This window comes from Corythoichthys intestinalis, chromosome 2 (assembly GCF_030265065.1).
Source record: "Corythoichthys intestinalis isolate RoL2023-P3 chromosome 2, ASM3026506v1, whole genome shotgun sequence".
Classification (NCBI taxonomy): domain Eukaryota; kingdom Metazoa; phylum Chordata; class Actinopteri; order Syngnathiformes; family Syngnathidae; genus Corythoichthys; species Corythoichthys intestinalis.
In genome coordinates this window covers 9,897,179-9,912,449 of record NC_080396.1, presented here as the reverse complement: position 1 = coordinate 9,912,449, position 15,271 = coordinate 9,897,179, and the positions used below count along the sequence as shown (strand labels likewise).

Here is a 15,271-nt window from a genome sequence, read left to right as displayed (position 1 = left end):
ACAAAGCTCAGATCACATTTGATGGTGATTTTATTCAGAAATGTGAGGAATTCCAAAAGATTCAGATACTTTTTCATACCACTATAGGCTGAAAAACATGTTTTTAAAAAAAAGATCTAAATTGATGATACAGATTGTGAATGTGACACTTAAAATGTGATTGTTCATTAGAGCAGACCGTGAGTAGAATTTCCTTGAGTTCTTTCGAACTGGAATCTGAATGTATTATGCCAATGATGTTCATATTTTGTCATTTGTCATTCAGTGCCGTGGTGTGAATTGCCGTGCGTGTGAAGGTCATTTTGATAACAACTTTAGTAAAAAAGGGAAAAAAACAAAAACTCAAACCACTGCCACAAAAACACATTTGTTTTCTCACACATATGTACAGTCCGTGTGTAGTTCGAAGTATCTTGTGAGGTGTCATGATGAAATATTTTCCACTGCGAGGAAGGATTAATAAATACTTGTGTGACTCACATATGGATGCTGTCACTTCACGTACTGTCGTCGCCTAACACCTGTTTCGAAATCCCTCGATATCGACGATGGAAATGTTTTTTGAACCCCACTTTGAATTACCGTCTGAAAAGATTGATGCAAGATGGATTAATTGTCGTCACCTCGTAAACCTTCCAGCTACTGTCGTAGCTTGACCGGGCGAGAGAAAAGAATCCACCTGTTGCTGTCAATCGACCGTTTTCATTTGCCAGAAGCAACTGTCATCCCAAAAGCCCTGCGAGGAGGGGCTGAAAAAAGACCGAGAGCATGCCTTTCTTGCCTTGCCGTAAATATCTCCCGTGCACTCCTGCGTTTAATTTTAGACTCCACACGAGGCAGAAGCAAAGCAACCTCATCAGAAGTCAGAAGCCTGCCAGTTCACTCAGCGTTGAGACAGATATTGAGCATCCTTGACAACATGTCCAACAAAGATAATGAAGATCTCAATGAAGAGGACATTGATGAAGATGAACTCCTCGCTACGCTTTCTCCTGAGGAGCTTAAGGAGCTTCAAAGTGAAATGGATATTATGATTGCTCCTGATGATAGTGTTCCAGTTGGACAGAGGCAGAAGGACCAGACAGAAAAGCCTCCGACTGGAAGTTTTGACCACAGATCCTTGGTGGGGTACCTCTACTGGGAAAAGGAATCCAAACGTATGCTTGAGGAAGAAAGAGTTCCGGCTACTCTGTTACCAAGCGAGGTAAGACCAACAGACCAAGGGCGTAGGTTTGATCTCAACATTGGTAGGGACGATATAACAGCATAACTTGCATGTACAGTCCCTGACAAAAGTCTTGTCGATTATCCATTTTGTAGAAACAATTGCTAATAACCTGACTTTTAATTATTCAGCTGGTTTCAGAAATGGCTCATATGAAAGCTAAGACAATCCCAAATGATGTTGAATGTACAAAAAATGTATTTGTTTCACTGAAAAAAGATACATTAAGGTCAAATTTTGGCAAGACAAAAGTTTTGTCGCCTACAGAAAGTAGTGTGAAAATTGACCAAAAAATGTACTGTAAATTAGGGCTGTCAAAATTATCGCGTTAACGGGCGGTAATTAATTTTTTAAATTAATCCTGTTAAAATATTTGACGCAATTAACGCTCATGCCCGCTCAGATTAAAAAGACAGAAGTGTAATGTCTGCTTGTTACTTGTTACTTGTTTTTTGTTATTTGGCGCCCTCTGCTGGCGCTTGGGTCCAAATGATTTTGTGGGTTTGGGGAGTGAGCTTGGTGTAATGACATCAACAATGGCAAGCTACTAGTTTATGTTTTTTGATTGAAAATTTGACAAATTTTAATAAAACGAAAACATTAAGAGGGGTTTTAATATAAAAATTCTATAACTTGTACTAACATTTATCTTTTAAGAACTACAAGTTTTTCTATCCATGGATCGCTTTAAGAGAATGTTAATAATGTTAATGCCATCTTGTTGATTTATTGTTACAACAAACAAATACAGTACTTATGTACCGTATGTTGAATGTATATATCCGTCTTTTGTCTTATCTTTTCATTCCAGCAATAATTTACGGAAAAATATGGAATATTTTATAGATGGTTTGAATTGCGATTAATTACGATTAATTTTTAAGCTGTAATTAACTCGATTAAAAATTTTAATTGTTTGACAGCCCTACTTTAAATACAGAAATGTGTTACATAATATAAGCAAATTAAGTAGTGGTGCTGTGAGATCCAAATGTAATATTTTGTATGACTTCCATGGGTTTGAAGGACTGCATCCATGCGGTTCGGCAAGGATTCATACAATTTATTGATGAAGTCGTCAGGAACATCAATCTTGCATGCCTCCCTGAGTTCATCAACATTCTTGGGTTTCGTCTTCCATGCTTCCTCTTTCATACTGTTCATGTCTGGTGACTGGGCTGGCAAGTCCTGGAGGACCTTGATCTTTTTTGCCTTGAGGAACTCTGAGGTAGAGATTGAAGTATGCAATTGAGCACCATCCTGCTGCAGAATTTGTCCCTTTTTATGGTTAGGAATGTAAGAGGCAGCTAAGATTTGTTGATAATTCAGACTATTTATGTTGCCTTCCACCCTGCAGATCTCTCACACCCCCCCATACGAGATGTAAACCCAGACCATGATATTGCCACCACCAAACGCCACTGTTTTGTGGCAAAAGGTGGATTTTTCAGATGAATCTTCCATTGAATTACACCACAGTCGCCGCAAATATTGCAGGAGACCTACTGGAGCCCGCATGGATCCGAGATTCACTCAGAATACACAAGTTTGGTGGTGGCAAAATCATGGTCTGGGGTTACATCCAGTATGGGGGTGTACGAGAGATCTGCAGGGTGGAAGGCAACATAAATAGTCTGAAATATCAACAAATCTTAGCTGCCTCTTTCATTCCTAATATTTGTGATGATATGATGACTGACAACTAGTTGAATGACACCACTTTTATATCTTGAGGGGAGTCTGTATCACTTTCACTGGCGCTAATTAAATTTGAGGAGGGTGGCAGGAACCCTGCCACGCACAAAAAAAACTACAAATGTGCTGACTGCTTTACGGCATACGTCACTTGCCCCTTTTCCCATTAATTATAAGGGAAGAAGTCTGCAGGGATGGCAGAGCAAAAAAAGACACAAAAAGTTTAGTCTGAGGAGGGAAAAAAGGATAAAAGGACACTCAAGAATAAACTTTGACCCGGTTTTCACTGGCTGGCGTGACGGGTTTGGGTAGGTAGGGGGTTAGCCAAACGATTGCTAACCGTCATATCCTATTGTTTAGCCACAACTGGATTCATTACTTCATTACTATTCATCTTTCACACAGCCGCTGGAAACAGAAATGTCGTTTAATCCATCTGCAGGCGACCGGTAGCTGAGAATTTTACGACACTATCCGCACATGCGCTGGTCCTCATGGGAAAAGCAGTCTTCCTTAAGGCAAAACACTACCGGTTCTGTCCACCGGCGTCGCTAAAATCGACCAAAACTGAAAAGTTACTAAGTTTGGTAATGAGTTTGAGCTATAACTCATTTTTATTTCATTTTTTAATTTTTTAATTAAATTTTCAGTACATAATGTTTCACGTGTTGAATTTTCCTCACTGAAATGAAAATTTGAATAATGGTGGATAGGTTTGTCTAGCAGAGAAATAACAATTTCTTTGTAAATACTCTATTCACACACACACACACACACAAATAATAATAATACATCATATTGTTGGTACATTATTGTGCAATTTTTAATTATTTTTTTAATATGGGATTGAGTGGCGGGGGCGTGCCCAAGGCAAGCCGCTCCTGTCGCCACAGCGGTAGGCAAACCTTCTGGCATACCGCTAGTCACAGAGGAAGCTAATAATTCACCTCTACTGTCAGCTCATCTGGCAGTAAGTGTGTCTGTTCAGTATTCACCTAACATGAGTGATGCTGCCACTCAAACTTATACAGACACGTCCGATGCAGCGATACAGTGGCCAGCTGATGCGCGCCGAGCACTTAATATGGACCACCCTTACATAGCTAAACGTGAGTTGGATGTACGAGACATGGAGGACACTCGATCCAGATGACGAATTTAATAAGAACAGTCAGCCACGACAAGACTCTGATCCTGACTATCACACGTGTGCATTCAGTTTTATTACCTTCAGTGAGAGTTTGTAATGTCAATAGTCATGAAAATAAAAATCAACGAATGACAAGATGTGTTTTGGCCTGTACTGTATGTAAAGCACACGACAGCTCTGGATGATAACAATCTACTTAATTATATTGGAATAAGTTTGATAACGCAGTAGCTCACCTTGAAGATCTGCTAACAAAAACCGGAGGTCTCGACAGCATACGCTCTCTCGCTCCGTTGTCATTGAGACGCACTTGCCGCAAGTACATCCCCAGTTTTGCCCAACTCTTGTCTTATCAGGTATTTCCTGCTCTGCATTTTGCCTTTGCTGCTCATTTTGTGAACGACCAACAGTGCTGTCCTGCTCTTCACTTTTCCGCTCTGGTTCAAATTGGAAGGGCAGAACCGACGACATATTGGGGTAGCGAGTAACAAGTGACACGCTAGAAGTTCGGCAGCGGGCCATGTGACATCACCGCACCGCGACGTCAACAAGAATGGCGACCTATCACTTAAAATAATTTTACAAATTTGATTCAAACGAAAACATTAAGAGGGGGTTTAATACTAAATTATTATAACTCATACTAACATTTATCTTTTAAGAATTACTTGTCTTTAAAAACAAGGATCCCTTTAATAACTTTGAAAAGTCTCCATTTTTCAAATTGTCAATAAGTGACCTTAACTAACCGCAATGTCCTTGCAATTAGCACTAGTGGTTCTGCCATTTTGCCAGCTACAAAACAAGACTCTGATTAAACTTGCAGTATACAATCAACTTTTTGTGACGACAGTTAATAAACACTCGCCAAAAGAGAGCATGCGAGGTTCAAATCACACTGCCGTGTGCAGGTGCCTACTATTGTTAGCTTTTTTCTCAGAAGTACAAGCAAGCTAGCTAGCTGTTATTACTAACCATGAGGACTAACATAGAAAATACAGTAATTTTCTGATTCTCAACAGGGTTGCACGTGTGTGTGTGAATAGTCGTTCGTTCATTCGCTGCCAATCATAAGCGGATTTTAAGAGGGGGCCAGGCCCCCCCTGCTGGCCGAAAAGTGTCATTGCATGTAACTGACTTTCCTACATTTATATAAAAGTTGTAAAGCAATAAAACTGCAACAAAAATGAATGAAATGAACAAAAAAACATATTTCTATAATGGGTCGATCCATCACCATAGACAGTCATTAGCTTTGCATATAATTTAAAATAAATAAATGAATATATATATATATATGTGTGTATGTGTGTATATATATTAAGAGTGTGACAATATCTCGATACGGCGATATATCGCGATATTTTGCAATCCGATGGGTTATCGATATGCTCCCGCCAAGAATCGATACTTTTATTTAACATATTGGCCATACAATGGAGTATGGATGCTGTGAACTGCTCAATGCTTGTTGAGCAATTCCTTGGCGGTCCACTAGGGGCGCTCGGGAGTGGCGGTGAGGGTAAAGTGCGCACAAGTTGTCTAGAGAAGAAGAGAGGAAGCTCCAAGTGGGTTGAAAAAATAAAAAAGCTCCGTGAGAACGGTGGAGGAAAAAATGAGAAAAATATTGCTACAAATCACACATGGGGACACACTTTAGATTTTACACCAACAAGAAAGGAAGTAAGGTGAACAAGGACTTTGCTGTATGCAAGAATTGTCTAAGAAAAATAAGTTTCACTGGGAGCTGGTGACGTAGTGGACACTGGAGTTTGTGAGCTTCGCTTTCATCACTTGAGGTAAGAAAGTTTTGCAATGTAATTGACTTTTTAATTTACATGTGTTATTTTGATGACATTTGGTGTTGAATGATATAAAATAAACCAGGACCCTAAACTGGATGAAAATGAATATCGAACAAGCCCACATGAATTTACCGATTTATTTGAGAACCAATTTCCATCTAGTTTACTACACAAACTGTTATTACTGTCATTTTGATACAATAAGCTATAAAAATGGTTTGAATAGGTTCCAAGATATATAAAGTGATGTGCATGATAATTACTGTAGCCTACATATTAAAAATAGGTAATTATTGAATTTTTAATTTCTATACATTCAATTCATATTTTTTTTTAATTCAATACTTCCAACACAAAAAAAAATCAGGATTTCAACTCAAACGCTATGAAGTACTAATATTTTTTGTTTTATTTTGTTGTTTTTAAGGTGAGGAAGACTGTGACTGAGCAAGTCTGACATCTTAAATGCTGAAGCAGATAGCAGAAGTGCTCAAACCAAGCAACAAAGGTCATATACACGAAGAAAAGACCCACCAATTTTATCATTGCCCCACTCCAAGCTCAACTGCTGACACCTACGGCACTTTTTATTTATTTACTTTTTTAAAGATTTAAAACTTTAAAGAAATTAAGGGTGCCATTCATCATGATCTCTCCAAGCGATATCAGTGGTCGTGGTTGGTTTCCTCAATATGTGCAGGGGCACAATTTGCAGTAGATTTATATTTTACAGCAATGTTGCACAGAAGAGGTTTCACTGTTTAATAAATGACTGAAACAGTATTTTTTTCTATTTTTAAATCTTTTTTTAATTTTTTTTCGTTTCAACAGTTGTATCGTAGAATGTCATGGATCCAACTTCTGACCAATATATCAATAATCGCTGTATCGTGATATAATCGTTATCGTGAGCCTTGTATCGCGAATCGTATCGTATCGTGAGGTGCCCTGAGGTTCCCACTCCTAATATATATATATAGATATATATAGATATATATAGATATATATATACATGTATATATACAGGTATATATACAGGTATTTGATACACTGTCAATGGGAAACCCATTGACAGTGTATCAAATACTTGTTCTCCCCACTGTATATATGTATGTATATACAGTGGTACCTCTACATACGAAGTTAATCCGTTCCAGGACCTTGTTTGTAAGTCGAAATGGTCGTATGTCGAGCAGGATTTTCCCATAGGAATACATTATAATTCCATTAATTCGTTCCACAGCCCAAAAACCTGCACTAAATCCTTAAAAAATACTGCTGGTGCTATTACAAATGGCAATTACACGTAGCAAAACAAATAAATTATAAATCAAAATTGGAATAATGTAATAAAAAGAATAATAATAATTCCTGTAATAGTGTAACGAATCGGGTTCTAATAAGGCGGACGTTTTTTTGTGTACCTGAACGCACCGCGGGGCTCACGTGCCAGAGACAGACCGGTGAGCTTGAGTTTCACTTTCACTTTGAATGTTCTCTTGAGAACACCCTCAATTGCGGCAGACAGCAGGCGTTTTGTGTTGAATAAGTTGTAAAAGAAATGATGAAAACGTGGCGAAGCTGGCGATTTCTTTGGAGACAATAAGAATTGTCAGCTTAATTTATAAAGACTGGCGAACGATGGTCGGAGGAGGACCGTGGAGATGTATTGTTGAGCCATTTCACGGATGCCCACCCCACGCTCATATTTTTCTGTCATTTGCATCTTCATTTCGAAGGTAAGCATCAACTTTTTCCTTGTTTCACCACCTGTACCAACCTTTTTTTTAAACCTGTGTTGATTTGTCACACAAGAAAATCCGCCGTGCATTCGTCTGCGGTGCTGCCATTGTCGTCGTATTTCGAGCATGTCGTCGGATGTAGAAACAAATGGCGAGTCAAATTTTACGTCGGATGTCGAAAAGTTCGTGTGTCGAAGCGATCGTATGTAGAGGTACCACTGTATACATATATATGTATTAGAGAAAAAAATATTTTTTTAAATGATTTTTTTTCTTTGATTGAAATTTTTTTTTTGATTGAAGCAACTTTTTTGGGGTTAGTTTTTAATCCCAACTATTTCTTCGCATTCAAAAACTTTTTTCCATGATCGAAATTTTTCTTTTTTTTTATTGAAGCAACTTTTTTTTTTTTTTTTTGGATAGAATAATAAAGACACAAATCTACCACCCATATGGCTACGCCCAGGGAGTACAATTTTTGACTGGGGTAACTACATTGGCACGACACCGGCGGGCGTACCAAATTCAATGGATGACGATCTTGGCGAAGAGTATTGCCTAAGCAGTCTGATTTAGAATTTCCCTCAAGAATGATGGGAAACAAAAAATGCTCATTGTCAACTTATTATTATATTCTTGTAAGTTGATTTTATTGCTGACACTGCGTTTTGGGGTCATCAACATGTAGTGCCCCCCCCCCGCCGCCCCAAAAATCAAACTTCGCCTATGTTATTCTTCAAAGTTAATTTTATTGCTGAAATTGTGTTTCGGGGTCACCAACATGTTGTGCCCCCCAAAAATCAAACTCCGCCAATGCTGCCGACCCTCTCACTTCAAATTAATAGGACGTTTAGCGTCGTCGATTGGGATAATGAGTTGAGCAGTGTTTGAACAAGCACACGATCGCACTTAATTTACAGCAGTGGTTCTTAACCTGGGTTTGATCAAACCGTAACGGGTGCGGTGAGTAATTTTAAGGGGTTCGGTTTCACACGCTGACTAATGCTGCCTTCACATGCTCTGGGAAAGATGATTCTTATCACTTGCTAATTGGTAATTATGAGTATGTCCTGTTCATGTGTTTTTGTTGTCATAGCAGACAAACAAAACAAAATAACAGCAGACACAAAACTAATTTTGGTTTGTTGCGTGGGCAAACCTGTTTTAAACCTATTAATTGACACAAACAGAATGCATCAATATGTAAACAGTAAGTTTTTGTTTAATTGAGCGTTTTAGCGAACACTTGGTTAAAAAAAATAAATAAATAAAAGGTTTATAAACATAAATGTGTACAGTACATTATTATGCTGGCGTCAAAAAATATGCAAATTGATGATAAATCTTCTTTTAAAAAAAGTTTTTTTGCCATTCACAACTTCTTGTTCGTGTTCCGCCATTTTGAAAAGTTAAGTCATCCCATCTCAGGAACTCATGTATCATTATTAAATCCCGCTTCCCCAGGAGAAAATTAGACTCGAGCGGATGTTCACATGACAATTTTGACATCGCAAGTGGTATTTACCATAATTATGATACCACATAAAGGCAGCATAAATCTAGGCAAAGTGGTGTTTTAGACCAGGTTTTGTATCAGTGTATCATTTGCTCATTCCATATACATTTGAGAATCCAAAATTGGAAAACAAATAACGACTTATAGCATTACATTATTAAGTGTCATCCGGCAAATTATGTCACTAACTCCATTTATGTCCATCTTGGATATTTTACATCCATTCCAAAATGAGATAATTTGGTAGATAACACAAAATCTCATCTGTTATAAGCATTCATTAATGCTCATGACAGTCTTACGAAGCCACTGTCTAATAAAGTGTTACTTAATACAATAACTATAAATTAGTGAAACAACTGGAACAGTAATTGAGGAAATAATTACCACAGAACATTAATTTTGATTGTTGTTTAAATCTGTAGCGCTGCAATGCATGTTAGGAGGCATGTTGGACAACAACAGTGTTAACAGCAGGTGGCAGCAGAGGATCACTGTCTCGCCTAAGGAAGCAGTGATGGCCAAATGAAGCTTCTTGAAGCAATGAAGCTTTGCAGCCAATTGGTGCAAAGCTTCATGGTGGTTCATTTGGTCTTATGACAGTCATGTGATGCCGCTGTGAAATAAAATCTTACCGGTTAATATCTTTTGGTGTAAATATCCCATAATACAGTGAGGACAGGTGCAGTTTATAGTCCAGTGCAGCTTATCAATGAATACTGTAAATGCCGTTTTCGTGCCAAATTTGGTGGGTGGCGGCTTATAGTCAGGTGCGACTTATAGTGCGAAAATTGCGGTACCTAGAATGAGCTCACGTCCACATACAGTTCCATCATAATCTCAGTACCGTATTTTTTGCACTATAAGGCAACCTAAAAGCCAATTTTAACTTAACAACTTCGATTTTCTCAAAAGCCAACAGTGCGCCCTGAAATCCGATGGGCCTTATATATTGGTTAATCATGACATGACAGATCCTTTAGCACTATTCCATCTAGTGGATGCATAACGCAACCGCAGTCACTACTACTACTACTACTACTACTACTGCGCCTTATAATGCGGTGCGCCCTATACAGTGGTTCCTCGACATATGATCGCTTTGCCACACAATCTTTTCGACATCCAACGTAAAATTTGACTCTCCGACGACATGCCTGAAATACGACGAATTGACAGAGTCGCAGCCGGACGCACGACAGATTTTCTTGTGAGAGAAATCAACACAGGTTCCAAGAAGGTTAGTGCAGGTGGTGAAACAAGGAAAAAAGTGACACTTACCATTGAAATGAAGATGTAAATGATAGAAAAATATTTGCATGAGGTGCGCATCCGTGAACTGGCTCAACAAGTAGAATTTCGACAATCTCCACTGTCCTCCTCTGACCTCCACTCGCTAGTCTTGATAAATTAAGGTGACAATTACAGTATTATTGTGGTAACATCGCCATCATCATCAGGTTTTTAAGCGTTTATTTCAGAACTTGTGCAACACAACACTCCGACTGTCCACCGCAGTTGACGGTGTTCTCAACAAAACATTAAAAGAGAAAGTAAAATCCCAACCGTACCTCTCCCTATCTCTGTACGTCAGTGACGCGGTGCGTTCAGGTACAGTGCGCAAAAGACATCCGCCACATTAGAACCCGATTCGTTAAATTATTGCAGGAATTAGTATTATTTTATTATTCCAGTTTTCAATAATAATTTCTTTGTTTTGCTATGTGTGCCTTTTTCAATACAGTCCCTGACAAAAGTCTTGTCGCGTATCCATTTTGTAGAAACAATTGCTACTACCTGACTTTTAATGATTCAACTGGTTTCAGAAATGGCTGATATGAAAGCTAAGGCCCTCCCAAAAGATGTTGAATTTACAAAAATAATATTTGTTTCACTGAAAAAAGATTTATCATTTGATGAAGGAATAAAGGTCCAATTTTGGCAATACAAACGTTTTGTCGCCTACAGAAAGTAGTGTGAAAATTGAACAAAAAATGTACTTCAAATACAAAAATATGTTACATTACTTAAGCGAATTAAGTAGTGGTGCTGTGAGATCCAAATTTAATATTTTGTATGACTTCCGTGGGCTTCGGCAAGGATTCATACAATTTATTGATGAAGTCATCAGGAACATCAAAGAAAGCAGTCTTGCATGCCTCCCGGAGTTCATCAACATTCTTGGGTTTCGTCTTCCATGCTTCCTCTTTCATCCTACCCCAGACATGCTCAATGATGTTCATGTCTGTTGACTGGGCTGGGCCATCCTGGAGGATGTTGATTGAAGTATGTGATGGAGCACCACCCTGCTGCAGAATTTGTCCCTTTTTATGGTTAGGAATGTAAGAGGCAGCTAAGATTTGTTGATATTTCAGACTATTTATGTTGCCTTCCACCCTGCAGATCTCTCGCACACTCCCATACTGGATGTATCCCCAGACCATGATTTTGCCACCACCAAACTTCAGTTTTGTGGCAAAAGGTGGATTTTTCAGATGAATCTTCCATTGAATTAAACCATAGGCGACGCAAATATTGCAGGAGACCTACTGGAGCCTGCATGGATCCGAGATTCACTCAGAAAACAGTAAGGTTTGGTGGTGGCAAAATCATGGTCTGGGGTTTGTTGGATTTTAGACCCCCCGGCCAAAACTGCACGGAAACGGCGGCAGCCGAACGGAAATGGTGCTCCGCTGTTTAGCGCCCCCACGAGCCAAACCGGGAAGAAGCAAAACTCCGCGCGTTCCTGTGTTAACCCTTTGTACTGACTCCATGTTCCAAAAGTTTGAAGAAGACTCACCGAAAGCAGGTTGACAATTTATTCGTCGACAGTGGTCAATAAACAAGGCAAAAACAGACGACGGAGGGACAATTCTGGGTCCAAAACAAGGCTACATAGAAAATGCTTCCGAGCAGCAAATCTGTGTCATCTCAGTGTCCAGTGTTTTTTAAGTCTGTGGTGGAGTAGGCCGGGCCGAAAGTGTGTCCGGGCGTTGCTTTTGGGACCTTCCCTCTGTGGTCGGTTTTGGGCGGTTTAGGTTCGTGCGCTGATGGGACGTGGTTGCCACAGCGACCGACGCTGGTCTTGACGTCCCAAGCGCCCGCTATCAACTTTGTTATCCGGGCTGGCGCTACTTGTTTTAGGACAAAGCGCTGGTCTTTGTCCTTGTTCGTTGTCGGGAGAACTGATTGCCAGAGTTGGTGCGTCAACCTTGCTCGTGACACACACGTTGGGCTTCTGTGATAAGATGGCGTTGTGTATCTATTCTGCTTCTTTAAACTATGGTGTGCTATTTATTTTATATTAGGTGTGTTAGAGTAGTGCAGTCCTATAGTAAGTATGATAAATTATACTATTCCCTGATTAATTATATTACGTGTGTTCGGTAATGCAAACAGTTAGATGGTGCCTACGAGAAACGATACCATTTTTTCATTTCCCCCTCATGAGCTCCGATAAGGTGATTCACGTTACTGTGTCAAGGGCATGGAGTGAAGTCTGCCTAAACTATAGTTAGATGAATGTGCTAGACTAATGCAAACAATTATATGGTGTGTGCAAGAACGGTATCTTTTCCCTTCAGGTTACATCCAGTATGGGCGTGTGCAAAAGATCTGCAGGGTGGAAAGCAACATAAATAGTCTGAAATATCAACAAATCTTAGCTGCTTCTTACATTCCTAACCATAAAAAGGGACAAATTCTGCAGCAGGATGGTGCTCCATCGCATACTTCAATCTCTACCTCAAAGTTCCTCAAGGCAAAGAAGATTAACATCCTTCAGGACCGGCCAGCCCAGTCACCAGACATGAACATCATTAAGCATGTTTGGGGTAGGATGAAAGAGGAAACATGGAAGACGAAACCCAAGAATGTTGAACTCTGGGAGGCATGCTAGACTGCTTTCTTTGATGTTCCTGATGACTCCATCAATAAATTGTATGAATCCTTGCCAAAGCCCATGGAAGTCATACAAAATATTAAATTTGGATCTCAGAGCACCACTTCTTAATTTGTTTCTCTTATGTAACATTTTTGTAATTGAAGTCATTTTTTGTTCAACTTTCACACTACTTTCTGTAGGCGACAGAAATTTTGTCTTGCCAAAATTTGACTTTTATGTCTTCATTAAATGATGATTTTTTTTTCAGTGAAATAAATATATTTTTGTTAGGGGTGTCAAACGATTACAATTTTTAATTGAGTTAATTACAGCTTAAAAATTAATTAATCGTAATTAATCGCAATTAATCGCAATTCAAACCATCTATAAAATATGCCATATTTTTCTGTAAATTATTGTTGGAATGGAAAGATAAGACACAAGATGGATATATACATTCAACATACGGTACATAAGTACTGTATTTGTTTGTTATAACAATAAATCAACAAGATGGCATTAACATTATTAACATTCTCTTAAAGAGATCCATGGATAGAAAAACTTGTAGTTCTTAAAAGATAAATGTTAGTACAAGTTATAGAATTTTTATATTAAAACCCCTATGAATGTTTTCGTTTTATTAAAATTTGTAAAATTTTCAACCAAAAAATAAACTAGTAGCTCACCATTGTTGATGTCATTAAACCATGCTCACTCCCCAAGCCCATAAAATCATTTGGACCAGAGCGCCAGCAGAGGGCGCCAAATAACAAAAAACAAGTAACAAGCGGACATTACACTTCTGTCATTTTATCTGAGCGGGCCATGTGCGTTAACTGCGTGAAATATTTTAACGTGATTAATTTAAAAAATTGATTACCGCCTGTTAACGCGATAATTTTGACAGCCCTAATTTTTGTACATTCAACATCATTTGTGAGGGTGTTAGCTTTCATATGAGCCATTTATGAAACCAATTGAATAATTAAAAGTCAAGTTATTAGTAGGGCTGTCAAAATTATCGCGTTAACGGGCGGTAATTAATTTTTTAAATTAATCACGTTAAAATATTTGACGCAATTAACGCACGAGCCCCACTCAAACAGACTAAAATGACAGTACAGTGTGATGTCGGCTTGTTATTTGGTTTTTGGTGTTTGGCACCCTCTGCTGGCGTTTGGGTCCAACTGATTTTATGGGTTAGTACCATGAGTGAGCATGGCGTAATTATTGACATCAACAATGGTGAGCTACTAGTTTATTTTTTGATTGAAAATTTTACAAATTTTAATAAAACGAAAACATTAAGAGGGGTTTTAATATAAAATTTCTATAACTTGTACTAGCATTATCTTTTAAGAACTACAAGTCTTTCTATCCATGGATCGCTTTAAGACAGACATGTCCAAAGTCCGGCCCGGGGGCCAAATGCGGCCCGTGGTCAAATTTCTTTCGGCCCCCAGCCTCTGTCATCAAATCAATAACGTCTGGCCCGCACACAGACTTAATCAATTGGTCAGCCGTACTGCTACCGGCATATGAAGTAGCTTACACACTAAATGCTGCTCCTCATTTACCCACTAAAAGGCAGCAGCACTCTAAGCAACATTACTCTGCGTTACCCTTTATTCCCCATTTCTAAAATGGCGACAATCAACAAAAAAAAGAAAGTTGACTGTGACGGCTGACGCTTCAAGGATAGGTGGAAATTGGACTACTGTATTTCTTCTCTAAAATATGCAACAACTATGTCTGCGTCATTTGCAAAGACAGAGTCGTTTTTAAAGAGTTCCATGTGAGGCGATATTAACAAACAAGACACGCTGACATGTACGACAAGATTACAGGGAAGATATCTAGCGAAAAATTGAACCAACTTGAAGCTAGTTCAATTTCACAGCAGCAGTATTTTGCAAGAGCCCGAAAGTTGAAAGAGAACGCCACAAAGGCTAGTTGCGAGCTTGTTGAAATAATTAATCTAGGGCTGTCAAACGTTTAAAATTTTTAATTGAGTTAATCACAGCTTAAAAATTAATAAATCGCAATCAATTGCAATTCAAACCATCTATAAAATATGCCATATTTTTTTGTAAATTATTGTTGGAATGGAAAGATAAGACACAAGACGGATATATACATTCAACATACGGTACATAAGTACTGTATTTGTTTATTATAACATTAGATCAACAAGATGTCATTAACATTAACATTCTCTTAAAGCGATCCATAGATAGAAAGACTTGTAGTTC

The 15,271-nt window shown here is 38.6% G+C and overlaps 1 protein-coding gene across 2 annotated transcripts in view; it reads left to right on the top strand.

Moving 5' to 3' along the window:
* The first annotated feature begins 748 nt into the window (after positions 1–748).
* lmod3 (leiomodin 3 (fetal)) overlaps positions 749–15,271 on the top strand; it is a 31,221-nt gene continuing 16,698 nt past the window's right edge. The window contains exon 1 of one of the 2 annotated variants that reach the window (XM_057858054.1): positions 749–1,204. In XM_057858054.1, the coding sequence (XP_057714037.1) occupies positions 920–1,204 (285 nt within the window). In that variant the 5' untranslated portion in view covers positions 749–919. Of the gene's footprint in view, positions 1,205–7,378; positions 7,615–15,271 lie in introns of those variants that run through there. The other variant, XM_057858045.1, reaches the window with a different exon arrangement.